General features: G+C 36.4%; 1 protein-coding gene across 1 annotated transcript; it reads right to left on the bottom strand.

Annotated features, from left to right (window-relative positions):
• Positions 1-5,237: 5,237 nt before the first annotated feature.
• On the bottom strand, positions 5,238-14,599 carry LOC134002525 (vascular cell adhesion protein 1-like). The gene is made up of 10 exons (XM_062441875.1): positions 14,527-14,599; positions 14,094-14,169; positions 13,458-13,841; positions 12,955-13,260; positions 12,590-12,850; positions 7,468-7,773; positions 7,103-7,363; positions 6,920-6,992; positions 6,748-6,799; positions 5,238-6,361 (listed from the first exon to the last, which is right to left on the bottom strand). The coding sequence occupies exons 1-10, from the start codon at positions 14,539-14,541 to the stop codon at positions 6,134-6,136; spliced, it is 1,962 nt and encodes a 653-aa protein (XP_062297859.1). The 5' UTR covers positions 14,542-14,599; the 3' UTR covers positions 5,238-6,133.
• Positions 14,600-15,132: the final 533 nt, after the last annotated feature.

The raw sequence follows: 15,132 nt of genomic DNA, 5'->3' as shown, positions 1-15,132 counted from the left end.
GGGGTCAAGAGCTTTTAGCCGATCTGCCCCCCGCCTTTGGAACTCTCTCCCACCAGACATTTGCACTTCTGACTCTGTCTCCACCTTTAAATCCCGCCTGAAAACGCACCTATTCAGAGTGGCATACTCTGTCTCACACTAACTATGCAATCATGTTCTTGCTTATTTGTTGCACTGATGCACTTTATAGTCACATTCATATGTATTTCTTTATCTTTGCACTAAAATTTACCTGATTTTTTATTGTTTGATGTACTGTTGTCATGTTTTTGTGCTTTGTAAGGTGTCCTTGAATGCTTTGAAAGGCGCCTTTAAATAAAATGCATTATTATTATTATTATTATTATATAATGTAAATTATTACTGACATCAAAGTAGTGAGATTATGGTCTCTGTTAATGGAAAATGATCAGCAACCTCTATTTTATTAGATAGTAATAAACAAAATACACAAAAATATTACAAGAAATATTTTCCACTTCAATTCATGAGGAATAACAAAATAAAACATTTGGGTTAAAAAGCTTAAAGGTCTTACCCAACGAGTCCACATCAGGATCAGAGCAGCAGATCTCATGTGAAAATTGTCCAGTTTATTAAGCTGAGCTGTCATGCAACAGACTAACTAACCAACTTCCTTTTTAGTGTTTGCAGTTTAAAACTGAGTCGACTTCCTGTGTTTGAAGACCTACAGATCATGTCCATTTGGTTTAATGGTAAAGCTGCTCTAGATGAGCTGACCTGAATGATATGAATATTTAACAATTAGAAATAGTTTACCCTTTACTGCTCACAGCCTGTGAGAATTTTTCTTTTTTTTAACAATATCTTTATTGACTTTTTTCAGATACATTGACATTACGCAATATTTGTGACACAGGGAAAACACAGAGATTGTCAAAGCCCTCCCTCCCAAACAAACTTCACCCTCCCCATCCCTCCCCAGCTAATCTATCGCTTATCCCACAAAAAAACAAAATAAAAACACAATAATTTTAAAAATAAATAAATAAATAAAGTAAAATTAAAAGTGGATAAATGTAAGAGTGGTAAGGAGTTAAGTACGATAAATAAAAACAAAAATTAAATTAAAATAAAGCAGAGGGTTACAGTACATAGGCAGTAGCAGACAAGACATCAACAGTGGAGTACAGTCTTTTCATCAAATACATAATGTTGGGAAAAGTTATCTGATACCTGTTGTTGTTACACCATTAGTGGTCTTTGCCCAGCCGACCGTGTGATGTTTTCTAAGTACCCCTTAAAGCCACTCCAACATTTGTCAAAAAGATGTGTTTTTTTTTAAGTTGAACATAATCTTTTCAGAGGCCATATATGAAGCAGTTTCTTTCAGCCACATAGTGACAGTAGGAGGGTCCTCACTCTTCCATAATATAGCTATGCATTTGTGTCCAGCAATCAGAGCTAGTTTAGTTTAATTTTGAGCTCCCAGACAAATTTCTTCCCAATCACAGTCTTCAAAAGTGAAATTAAGGTCTTGCTCCCACTTAGCCCTGGATTTGGGGGTTTTGTTTTCTGAGAGATCTAATATTCTGCCGTAGATTAAGGATACAATACCCTTCGGATGTTGAATGTTTTTAAAGATCTCATCAGTTAAAGGAGAGTCTAAAGGATTTGGATGGCCTCCCTGTTGTGTGCTAATGTAGTGCCTAACCTGTAGGTACTTTCTATCTGTAGGTAGAAATGTGCAGCAGGGAGGCTGAGGGCATCTTGTAACTGTTCGAAAGATCAGAGTACATTATTTTCATAAAGGTCTCCGAACGTTTTTATTCCCTTATTATGCCACTTCTTTGTGAGCCCATCCCTTAGTACAAACGGCAAAGCAGGATTATTATGGAAAGGGGTGTTTCTGTTTAGTGAGTTTACGCATTTGAGACGCGATTGTATAACTGACCATAATTTGGATGTATGATTTATAAATGGGTTGTCCGTTTTATTCTTCAAAGTATAATATGACTGGATGATAGGGATGCTGGCTAGCGGCACATCTGCTGCATGGAACTGTTTTATTTGCCTCCAAGCAGGAGGGTTGTTAATCTCTGTCTGCAAAACCAGATAGCTCTTAACTGGGCAGCCCAGTAGAAAAGTTCAAAATTGGGGAGCTTCAGTCCACCGTATTGAGGAAGGTTTTGATTTTTATTCGGGGTACCTTCCGACCTCCATATAAATCTATTTATCACGCTTTTCTAATTTCTTAAAAAACTTATTTGGAATCAATATGGGAAGGGTTTCAAACAAGTATAGAAATCGGGCAAGCGCATTCATCTTTTTACAGTTCACACGTCCTATTAGTGAAATAGGTAGCTGCATCCATCTATCCAGGTCCTTCTCCACCTTATTAAACAATGCTTCATAATTGAGAGAGAGGATTCTATCCAACTGAGTGGGGATCTTTAAACCCAAATATGTAATATATTGAGCATCCCACTGAAAAGGGAAGTTTTCCTGTGAAATTTGTTCAGCTGGGGAGTTAAGGGGTAAGGCCACGCTTTTCAGCAGATTAACTTTATATCTGGATATTCCACCATATGCGGAGAGCAGGTCTATAAGGGCTGGTAGGGAGGAGTTCAAATTGGTTAAGAACAGGATTATATCGTCCGCATATAACGAGATGACGTGGTACGCCTCCCCAACTCTGACTCCTGAGATAGAAGGTTGGGACCTTACTGCAATGGCTAAGGGCTCAATTGCTTCCTGTGAAAATGTTAACCAGTTCACAGTATATGAGCAGCTAACTGATTGATTTGTACAGACGATATATTTACTTCATGTATTAATGAGATAATCTCAGTGATGAAAATACATGAATAAGTTCTACAAGTTATTTTGTGAGTTATTTCAGAATATAATGTTTACAGAGTCAACATTGTGCTGGATGACACATTAAATCAGCATTAAGTCATCCACAAAGCTACAGACATTTTCTGCTGACTAATAATTTAAATGTTTTAATTTTAATAGTTTTTTGTTCTTTTATGAAGATGTTTGACTGTATGGATGGCAGTGTTGGGTCCAACATTTTTTTGTCAAAACTCATATATGTCAACATGCTAAATGGATGAACACAAAACTTTACAGATATTCATGGTCCTCAGAAGAGGAATTCATACTGACTTTGGTGATCTGTTGACTTTTCATCTATTGCCACCATCACATCTACATTTTAATTTGTCCAATACTTTGATTTATGACAAATTCCTGCAGAACTAATCACTTTCCCATCAGCCTCAGCTGTACTTTGTGTTTAGTGCAAATTGGCAAAACTAACATGTTGAACATTCAACATTATAATTGTTTGGCACCACATTTCACTCAAAAGTGCAATATGACTTTAGAGAAATACCTTGACACTAATCAATATCGTCTCTCTTTCAGTCTACAACTCAATAAATGAACCAAAATGTTCAAACTAATTTGTGTTTTATGACAATTTGATGTTGTAACTGTATTTTAGGTGGTTGACACAACAAACTCTCACTGAATATCATAATGCTGGTGTAATAATCTAGACATAATGAGATAAAAGCATATATAATTGTCTTTGTGTCTTTAAAAGTAAAGATTGATCATATTTTTCAAATATTTATAAGATGATAAAAAGAAGATTGCACAAGTTTGTTGGTGTGCTGCTTAAAGCTTAAATTACTGTCAAATAAAATACCAGGCTTGATAAGTTCCACTAGGGAACCAGCAGATGGCACAATTTGCTTTGCCATGTGCTGAGACACAATGAAGGATCTCTGTTTTGTTTGAGTTCAGCTGAAGAAAATTCTTTGACATCCAGTCTTTGACATTACAAAGGCAGAGTCTGTGGATGTAATGGGCAGGTACATCTGTGTGTCATCGGGATAAAGTGGAAAGAACAATGTGCAACTCAGTTCAAGACATCTACGTAAAAACTACAAAATGTGGTTTAAAAGTGACATTGAGATGACATATTTCTATTGTTTAAACAGCCTTTTGATTACTGTTTCTCAACATGCTGTTCAAACATCACTGCAACGCTTTTCAACAGTTATATGTAACGTGGCTGTCACTACAGATTAGTCCAGGTTTAATTCAGATGTCTAAACATGGAAATAACTCACCACTGGCTTGGTTAAAGCTCTACAGGATAACATTTATATAATGAAGCATCAGTTTGAACTCCATTTGCCTAAAGTGATTTAACTGTTAGTATAGTTAATGCTCATGTATTCTCTGCACAACTAACGAACCTACTCTGACTATGTCTGTTGAACCTTTGACCACATTCATGATAACATGCAGGGCTGCTGAACTGTGGCTGCTACACAGAGTGTGAAGAGAGGATGTAGTTACCTAGCTGGTAGTGCATGCAGGATTATTACACTGGGAAAATGAAAGTGAGCAAGCAGTGCAACCAGAGGGACACAGACTCCTCAAAGTTTGAGCTTTTGCCTCTAACATCACTTTAGTTTCAATTGTAACTGACACAGCATCAGTACGAGATATAGTTTGATTTTTCCTATAAGCAGTGCGATGGTTAGGTTTATGGTTAGTAGGATGACATGTAGCATTTTGTGCATGTGCAGAACAGATCAGGCACCTGTCTTCTCTTACCAAGCACTGTAGCTCTTCCCAGTCCTCCGCCCTCTTGTGGTCACACAGAACTGTGAGCACAGACTGAAGAAGTGGAGACAGGATTGTGTACATCCAGCTCTTAAATCATATCAGTGTGTGCACATTAAGATTGTGCAGTAGCCTTCAGACTGGTCCCATCCTGTCTGAATGCAGATGCATCATAAGTGTTATTCACACTGGCTGTATTTTCACTCCTGATCTATGTACACATTGGCACATTGATGGTGAGGATTACACGCTCAAACATGCATCACAGCCATCATCCACAAACAGTCTGGTCTGTTTAAAGGATGATGTCATTTTTTACAAAAAAATCTTTGTCTCAGCTTTTAATGAATGTGCTCTGTATGTAAAGAAACATAGTGAAATGAAATGAAAGTGAAAAAGTTAAAGTTAAACATGAAAGTTATTTTCATAATCACTGTAAAATTTAAGTCAACATTAAATTACCTTCATATGAAACTATTTTTCAGCAAAACCAAAATCTCCTTGTTTAACATACACCAAGGAAGATATTTTAAATACATTTTAAGTACATGATTTTCTTTTTTTACAATATTAGACATGTTGATGTGTGAAATGTTGGGACCAACAAATTTAACTGAACATTTTAGGAGGTGGTTGAATAAATGTTTTTATTCAGAAAAAAAACTGTTTTGTCATCTTTAATGTAAACTAATCAAAATACAAATAAATGCATAATGAGAATAGTTATACAATATATATCATGTAGAAGGATTTATTTAAAAAAAAAAAAAAGTCTTTTAAGTATACAACATTTAGTTTTAAGAGCATGAAAAAAGTGATTGTTAAAGTGCACATGGACAGAGCAGAGAGGATCATTGTTTCCTAAAATACTTCACACCTTGTTACAAACAAGTGATCTCATCAGGTGGTCAGCTCTGTGGTCCAGAGAAACAGAGGGGTCCAAATGTGAATTAAAAGGTTAAACAAAAGGTAGCAGTAAAAAGGAATAAAACACTAAAATTGTTTTCTTCATATAAATAACACAAGGTAAAATAGAGAGGAGAGGTTAAAAACAAAACACATCCAGCAAAAAGTGTACAGAATAATTTTTGCCTTATTAAAATATCACAAAACAAAATGACACAGAAACAACTTATGTTTCAATCTAATCTTGTGCTACGCTGCTGCTGTGTGTGCTGAACTGCTTCTGGTGTCACGCTCACTGCATTTTTTTAGACTTGTTCCCTATTTGGAGCTTTGGTCCATATCTGAAATATACATGACTAATAATAAAACAGCTATGCTATGTCAGCACACATGTAACTGAACATATTGATAACAGAAATGAAAAAAGTTGCAGGATGAGTAAGTTTTGAACTTCTCTTCATTGAACTGTGAAGAGTGAAGGTTTTCTATCAACGCTTCAGTATCTGTTCCTGACATAAAATAACCTGTATGAATGCATGAATGAATAAATAAATAAAGTGATGTTTAATGTAAATTGCATCTAAGTGTAATCTGTCTTTAAACAACAAAACAACTCTCATTTGTTCTTCACTTGAGCATACAGCTCCTCTGGGCCGTCAGCAGTCTGTGTGAATGTGTTTGTTGGCTCGGACACTTTGACCTGTTCATACACAATATCCTGCTGCTCTCTGCTGGCCTGCACTGAGTCAGAGGACTGTCCAGGTCTCTGCTTGGAGAAGTTGATCTCTCCATAATGGATCCCTTCTTCTTCTGTTTTAGCTAGCTCGTCTTCACCTGTTTGACTCTGCAAAACAAAGTAACCAAAAAAACAGTTGTTAGAAGCAGCAGGTGGAGTTTTAGCCTCTAAATGTCACCTCTTTCTCTCACTCAGCTCCCCCTGATAGACTGTAAAGATCAGAATAAACTGTTTTCACAACAGTGAAACATTGTATGTGTTTCAAGAAATTGTCCACTCATGTGGGTTGCGAAGTCTGCCACCTTGCACCAAAGCAGTTTGGTAAGAGGATGTTTTGTTGAGGTTGTGGCATGTCTTCATATTTAACACAGTCACTTATCTTCCCCTCTCAGATGTGTGAAATGATCTGGATGAGCTCATGTTGTCAACGTCTTTAAAAAATTCACTATAAACAGTGCATCAATGCTGTAAAGTACTGTTCAGTATTTTCCTACCTCAGTCTGTTGTGGATGTGTCGACTTAAACCACTTGACAAACATGATAGTGCTGTACAATAACAAAAAAAAACACATAAATGAAAAATCTAGATTGAAATTAAACTATGATTAATCAGATTAAAGAGCCTGAAACTGAGTCATGTTAGCTGCTATAGTTTGTGATACTCACCACACACTGACAACCAGGAAGATGAGTACGATGATCCCAACCATTCCTCCAAGATCCGCCGACTTTGGTTTTACTTATTGAAAAAAGAAAAAAACAATATAAGCATGATGACATTGTTGGCTTTGCTCAATTCCCACTTTTCATTAATTAAAGTAACTTGGATCAGTACAGTTCTGCATTTACCTTTAATAGTCAGATTCATCTCTGATGACGTTTGATTACCAACATCATTTGTGGCCAAACAGTAATAAACTTCCAGTAAATCTGTCACAATGAAGCTGTAAAAGTCTCCTTCAGATACTTTCATGAGTTCATCTTTGTTGATCTTGAACCAGGTGAAGTTGGCGGCAGGCTTGGCTCTGCTGGAGCAGGTCAGGTTCACCCAGCTACCTGGTGACACCAAACCTGATGGACTGATCATTGCTGAGGTGTCTTTAGGAGCATCTGAGGAAAATGTGACAGATTATTTTTATTCATTAAAAATCAGCTGATATCCCATGAATCATCATGTGCTGACAGGATCCAATAACAAACTCTGGTTGTCTTACATGAAACATTGAGAGTCACTTTTCCCTCTGCTGACTTAACATTGTGTCCTTCATTCACAGAGTAGATGGAAGAACAGGTGATGGTGTATCCGTCCTGCTTGTCAGACAGAGTGATGGTCTTCTGGATTTTAGTGGTAAAGGTTGGATTTGTGTTCTCCTCTATTTTGTTGTGAGCGTCTTGTTGGAGATTCCAGGTGAGTTTAGGAGGGGAGTGTGGACAGGGAGTGAAAGCTGAGCAGGTTATAGTGACAGACTCCTTCTCCTTCAGCTCACCTGAGATTTCAACTGTGGGGCTCGGAGGAGAATCTGTGGTTTAAAATCAAACACACACTTTACACTATACATCAGTGTTCTTTTTTCACAGCTAAAATTAAAATAATTTAACATTTCATCCTAATTTTTACCTACTTGTAAAAAAAAAAGAAGCACATTGAGTATTGTCAACATTCATTTAGACAGTAACTGTCAGAATCAGCAATTTAATCAAACTAAGACTTATTTTGTCCTTCAGTGAATATGGAGGAATGAAAATAACTTGACTGATCTTCCTTTTCAAGCAAAACCAGTAGATGACAACATTTTTTGGACTTTTACTGTATAGTTTTGCAGACAACATTGATAAAGTTTATTTTCAAATGAATAAATATTCAGGTATTATTCGGCTGTGAGTCAGGACATTCAAACCAGTGACTATCTATTATCAGCCTGGTTTTTCTCACATTTTACCACAGCTGAGTTTACTTCGTAATCTTCATTACATATTTCATATCACAGTAAGGTTAGGACCATGGTGTTTGCTGTTCAGACCAAAGCTGAAACTGATTTCCTTTTTATTTTAAACAACGATATGACTGAAAAAACAACATCTTACCTGTGACTGTTATATGAAGACGATCACAAACAGCTGTTGCCAGGAATGGCCTGTTCTCAATTCTGAAGAAGTATTTGTCTGTATATGTTGTGTTTAAATTGGAAAATAGAGTGGTGCAGTTTTTCTCTTTCAGGTTTCCAGTAATTTTCATTGGATAGGGGTTAACAGCCTGACTACTGTTGAAAATCACATTGTCTGGATAGGTGCCAAAACTGAGATCACTTTTAATCCAAACTCCAAAGGTTTCTCTGCTGCCATCAAATTCTTCTGCTACTCTAGCACTAAAGTTACATGGGATTTGCAAACAAGATCCACTCAGTGCTTCCATCTTCAGTGGTGCAGTGATGAAGAGGCCTATTTTTTCAGAACAAGCAGCTAAAGCACCTGTGAGATCAGATCATCATTAACATTAAGTAGAAAAGATGGTTCATGATACAATAAAAACACTTCAGCAGCTGTATGTTGCATGTTTTTCTGTCTTGTAATAATTTTAAAATAAAACATTTGACTTTGCAGTCAGGATGTGAACAGTTGTAAGAAGTAGCTGATCTTTCTTCTTTGTTTCAGACTGTAAATGATTTGAGTAATGTCTCCAAATAAAAGTGAGTGAACAAACAGCTCACCTGGAAGAAAGAAGACACTCAGTAACATGTTGACTGTCAACATATTTGTAGACAGGACTGCCATCAATCTCATCACCTGGATTTACAAACACAACAATGCAGGAATTATTTTCTTCTTTTAATCATGTTTTTATTATTCATGCAACTTATTTTCAACCAGATTATTACACAAACTCACACATTCAAACCAGAGATGTAAATATGCAGAACTACATTATTGACTATAACTGACATCAAAGTAGTTAGATTATGGTCTCTGTTAATGGTAAAATGATCAGCAACCTCTATTTAATTAGATGCTAATAAACAAAACACACAAAAATATTACAAGAAATAGTTTCCACTTCAATTCACGAAGAATAACAAAATAATAAAAACTCACTGGGGTAAAAGGCTAACAAGGTCTTACCCAACGAGTCCACATCAGAATCAGAGCAGCAGTAAAATCCTTTGACTGGTGATTTCATGTGAAAATTGTCCAGTTTATTAAACTGAGCTGACATGCAACAGACTAACCAACTAACTTCCTTTTTAGCGTTTGTTGCTTAAAACTGAGGGTACTTCCTGTGTTTGAAGACCTACAGACCATCTGGTTTTGTGGTAAAGCTGCTGTAGATCAGCTGACCTGAATAATATGAATATTTAAATGTCATAAACAGTTCTCACCTTTAATGCTCACATCGTGTGAGAATTTTAACCAGTTCAAATGGTATGAGCAGCTAACTGCAAGTCTATATTCACGTTTATGTAGAATTAATTATATAAATCACTAAAATAATGCATTGATTTGAACAGAAGATATATTAAGTTCATGTATTAATGAGATAATCTCAGTGATGAAAATACTTCTACGTTTTTATTAGTCTTATTGTGTTATCACAAGTTTATCATTGATTAAGTTCTACAAGTTATTTTGTGAGTTATTACAGAATATAATGTTTACAGAGTCACCATTGTGCTGGATGACACATTAAATCAGCATTAAGTCATCTACAAAGTTTCAGACATGTTCTGCTGCTTCATAGTTTAAATGTTTTAATTGGAATCATTCTGTTCTTTTATGAAGATGTTTGACTGTATGGATGGCAGTTTTTGACTGTCAGTCAAAAATAGACACTAGGTGGTGCTATAGCACCTGCCCTTTTGCCCTCTGGACCAAGCAAGTGCCCTTATGAATGTTGTTTTTTTTTTTTTTTTTAACAGTGTACTGTATGTGGCCCATGTTGACATGATCATCTATAAATGCTCGACGATTAAAAGCGTGTGATAATAATGCCCCCCCCCCCCCACACACACACACACACACACACACACACACACACACACACACACACACACACACACACCACCACCATCCTTCTCCGCACACACCTCTCTTCCTTTGAATGCGCAGAGCGGACACAAACGGAGGCACGTTGCAGCAGCAGTGCACAGCTGCAGCCCACACACACCTCCTCCCCTGCCCCACTAGCCAGGTAACACATAAATTGGTTGAGAAAGACAATCATAGCAGGGCAGGGCTAACAAGGAGATGCAGGGCAGGTGTGAAGGTAGAAGTGTGGAGGGAAAAGCAGAATAGAGACAAACACACCCACATCACACTCAGAGAGACTATGAAGCAGAGAAAAAAACACCATGAAGACAAAGACCACATCAACCAATAAAAATAGAGTAACAATTCAGTCCTTCTAAAAAAAAGTCCAACTTAAAATAATCCCCCTTCCTCAAAGTCCAAAAACAAAAAGTCTGAGAGCATCTGGTGGACAAAAGCTATCAAGGAAAACAAAGACAAACTCAAGAGTTAGAACCATAGCATCAACTTCCCTCTTCAGCTGAACTTCTCTTAGTGTGACCTCAGAGACTAAAATATTGCACACAAACACTTTAAATGCAGCTGACGTCCTCTGAGGAAGGAAGTCAGATCCTGTGATAACTTAAGTCTTCAAATAACAAATTCACTTTAAAGAACACAACTCATTGCAAGCTGGTATGCATAATCTGTTTTATTATTTACACGTACATAATGAATCACATTAATCATAATAATGAAACAATTGATCATCTGAATATATAACAATTTGATGTTGTTTGGTGGGGGGGGGGGTTGTGCTGTACATGTCACATTAAAGAATAAGTCATCTGCAGCTTTTTTAAGTCTCTGTGTAAACATGTAACACAAATGATATAATAAGTGATAAAGACGTTTTTTCTGCTTAACACTGCATGAAAAGCTTCTTGATGAAAGTTTGTCATTTCATTGAATTACTAATGTGTCATATATATCGTTTAATTATCTTTTTGATATATTGAAAATAAAAGAAAAAATGTTGTTGCCATGATTCAGTCCAACATTACAAAATGTAAATAAGGAATAAGCATATAATACAGAATAGACAATAATGGATATCATGTAATTCCACTGACAGTGAACATGTTGTCATCCTCTCCTTGTGGCTCATGATGACAACTCAAACACCCTGCTGACATTTTCTGCTGAGTCCTGTGGAAATGAAACAGCACAGAGACAGTGGGGTGTTAGTGATTTGTAGTGAATTTACTGCTGCTGAGAGTTTTATTCACTGTACAGCTCAAGGTGACTTTACAAAGTGACGATGCAGATGTTTAGAAGGTGTAACGTTAAGGTATAATTTAGTATGCTAGCATGATAGCATCTGTGAGTTAGTGTAATGGTTCAGTAAAACAACACTTGTATTCAGAAGTAGGACAGGATATATTATGAACAATGATTACTGAGTAGATCAGACAGCAACATACTGCAGCTGTGGCTGAGTCGACTGGGAACATTTCATGGTGGATTTTAAAAATTTAAACAAATGAAGAATTCATTTTTTATTACCTTCACTGTTTTGGTGGAGCGTCTTGTTCTAAACCAACTGGAAAACAAAAGGAGAAAGAAGAAAGTTTCATTTTTGTTCCTGCTGTGATAATAATGATCTATCTCAAACATCCAAACCACATTTTATATCATACCAATTTGTCTGTAGTTGCAAATGATCAAAAAGTTTGACTCACCACTCAAAGATGACCATTGTACTGACAAGCATTCCAATTCCCACAGCCTTCACTATAATGTAGACATCCGCCAATTTCCTAGAATGTTCATGACCTGTAACACAACACATGGTCACCTTCTCTTTAATGTAACATGTTACATTTCTAAAACATCACAAACCATCATTCCTTAGTCTGGAAGATTTGGCAGGTGTTGAGAAAAGATTTGTAAAGTGGAAGAAGAATATATTATTGTAAAAGAAGACTGTTTGAAAGGAAATGTTCTGTGTAAACCAAAGTGTTTGGAATATGAATTTTCTCTACATTTTAATATCATAAAGGTTGAACCAACAATGTCACACATTATTAATCTTTGTAACAAAATTCTCCTGGCTCTCCTAACACAAGATCAGAAGTCAGGCGCTGCTGTAAAATCACACTTTGGTTGATAAAGTTTCATGATCAAGAACAGATCAGCATTGACAATCAGTTATTCCTCTGCTGCCTTGAAATCTTTTCCTTCATTCACAGAGCATCTCAGAAGGAACAGGTGATGTTGTGCACCCACTTCTGGAGTGCCACATTAGACTAGAGTTCAGTACAGTCCTGCATTTACCTTTAATAGTCAGATGGATCTCTGATGACATCTGATGACCAACATCATTTGTGGCCAAACAGTAATAAACTTCTAGTAAATCTGTCACATTGAAGCTGTAGAAGTCTCCTTCAGATACTTTCATGAGTCCATCTTTGTTGATCTTGAACCAGGTGAAGTTGGCGGCAGGCTTGGCTCTGCTGGAGCAGGTCAGGTTCACCCAGCTACCTGGTGACACCAAACCTGATGGACTGATCATTGCTGAGGTGTCTTTAGGAGCATCTGAGGAAAATGTGACAGATTATTTTTATTCATTAAAAATCAGCTGATATCCCATGAATCATCATGTGCTGACAGGATCCAATAACAAACTCTGGTTGTCTTACATGAAACATTGAGAGACTGTTTTTCCTCTGCTGACTTAACATTTTGTCCTTCATTCACAGAGTAGATGGAAGAACAGGTGATGGTGTATCCATCCTGCTTGTCAGACAGAGTGATGGTCTTCTGGATTTTAGTGGTAAAGGTTTGATCTGTGTTCTCCTCTATTTTGTTGTGAGCGTCTTGTTGGAGATTCCAGGTGAGTTTAGGAGGGGAGTGTGGACAGGGAGTGAAAGCTGAGCAGGTTATAGTGACAGACTCCTTCTCCTTCAGCTCACCTGAGATTTCAATTGTGGGGCTCGGAGGAGAATCTGTGGTTTAAAATCAAACACACACTTTATACTAAAGAATACAGTAAATGTAGCTCTGTGAAGGTTAATGTTTGGCATTTTACTGGCCCTGCTTTTAATTTGGTTAATAGTTTATAGTTTGACAGTGCTCTCCATATAATCCGACCCATCATGATATGTAAATAAATAATAAACAATAAAAAACAAAACTATCTTACCTGTGACTGTTATTTGAAGAGGATCACAAATAGCTGTTGTCATAAATGGCTCATTCACAATTCTGAAGAAGTATTTGTCTGTATATGTTTTGATTAATTTGGAAAATAGAGTGGTGCAGTTTTTCTCTTTCAAGTTTCCAGTAATTTTCATTGGATATGTGTTAACCGTCAGACGACTGTTGAAAATCTCATTGTTTGGACTGTCCCAAAATCTGTGGTTACTTTTAATCCACGCTCCGAAGGTTGTTCTGCTTCCATCAAATTCTCTTGCTACTCTAGCTCTAAAGTTACACGGGATTTGCAAACAAGATCCACTCAGTGCTTTCATGTTCCGCGGTGCAGTGATGAAGAGGTCTGAATCTTCAGGACAAGCAGGCAAAGCACCTGTGAGATCAGATCATCATTAACATTAAGTAGAAAAATGTCCATGATGAGATTGTTCATGATACAATAAATACACTTCAGCAGCTGTATGTTGCATGTTTTTCTGTCTTGTAACAATTTTAAAATAAAACATTTGACTTTGCAGTCAGGATGTGAACAGTTGTAAGAAGTAGCTGATCTTTCTTCTTTGTTTCAGACTGTAAATGATTTGAGTAATGTCTCCAAATAAAAGTGAGTGAACAAATAGCTCACCTGGAAGAAAGAAGACACTCAGTAACATGTTGACTGTCAACATATTTGTAGACAGGGCTGCCATCAATCTCATCACCTGGATTTACAAACACAACAATGCAGGAATATTTTTTTCCTTTTAATCATATTATTATTAAGTTATTTTAAACCAAATTATCCACAAATGTAAACATTTAAACTAAATAAATAAAATACATCTGCACAACTACATTATGAAATATAATATTTAGGGTAAATTCTAAATAATACAAAAAATTGAGATTATGGTGTCTGTTAATGGTAAAATGTTGCAGTAACCTCTCATTTATTAGACACTGCTAAACTAAAACAGAAAAAAAGATATTATATCATATATTTTCCACTTCCATTCACGCTGAATAACAAAATAAAAATAACAAAAAAAAGCAAAAATAAAAAGTTAAGACGGTCTTACCCAACAAGTCCACATCAGAATCAGAGCAGCAGGAAGATCCTTTGAATGATGAAATTGTCCAGTTTATTTAGCCAAGCTGTCGTGCAACAGACCGACTAGCCAACTTCCCTTTTTGCCTTTTGCAATTTAAAACTGAGTCGACTTCCTCTGTTTGAAGACCTACATTTGATTTTGACGTAAAGCTAGTGTAGATCAGCTGACCTGGGCATCACCTTTACTGCTTCTACATATGTATGTATGTATGTATGTATGTATGTATGTATGTATGTATGTATGTATGTATGTATGTATGTATGTATGTATGTATGTATGTATGTATGTATGTATGTATGTATGTATGTATTTCCTTCATGTATCTCTTGAAGTGAGAAACCAAAGAAATACAGTGTTGAATTTGGTGCAATTTGGACACACGATACATTTATCATTAATAAACTTTGAACACACCAGCATTCAGTGAGCCACTTTGCTCGAACTTCATGGCTCTGCTGAATGACCTCTGCAAATCAGAGCACCACTTACAGACAAAGCACAAATCTTTGGACCAAAAATTCCCACTCAAATCCAAATTTAAAGCACAGAATATGCCGATATGATTGATCCATT

The sequence above is a fragment of the Scomber scombrus genome, chromosome 20 (genome assembly GCF_963691925.1).
Source record: "Scomber scombrus chromosome 20, fScoSco1.1, whole genome shotgun sequence".
Lineage (NCBI taxonomy): Eukaryota > Metazoa > Chordata > Actinopteri > Scombriformes > Scombridae > Scomber > Scomber scombrus.
The sequence above is the reverse complement of the archived record's forward strand: the minus strand, read 5'-3'. Positions and strand labels throughout refer to the sequence as shown.

What these genes read in the sequence shown, in the direction of transcription:
- LOC134002525 (XM_062441875.1), bottom strand. An exon ending in GATCCATCTGACTATTAAAG is followed by an intron (nt 7,774 to 12,589) that starts GTAAATGCAGGA and finishes TTTAAACCACAG; the next exon opens with ATTCTCCTCCGAGCCCCACA. An exon ending in CACATCCACAACAGACTGAG is followed by an intron (nt 6,362 to 6,747) that starts GTAGGAAAATAC and finishes TTTGTTTTGCAG; the next exon opens with AGTCAAACAGGTGAAGACGA.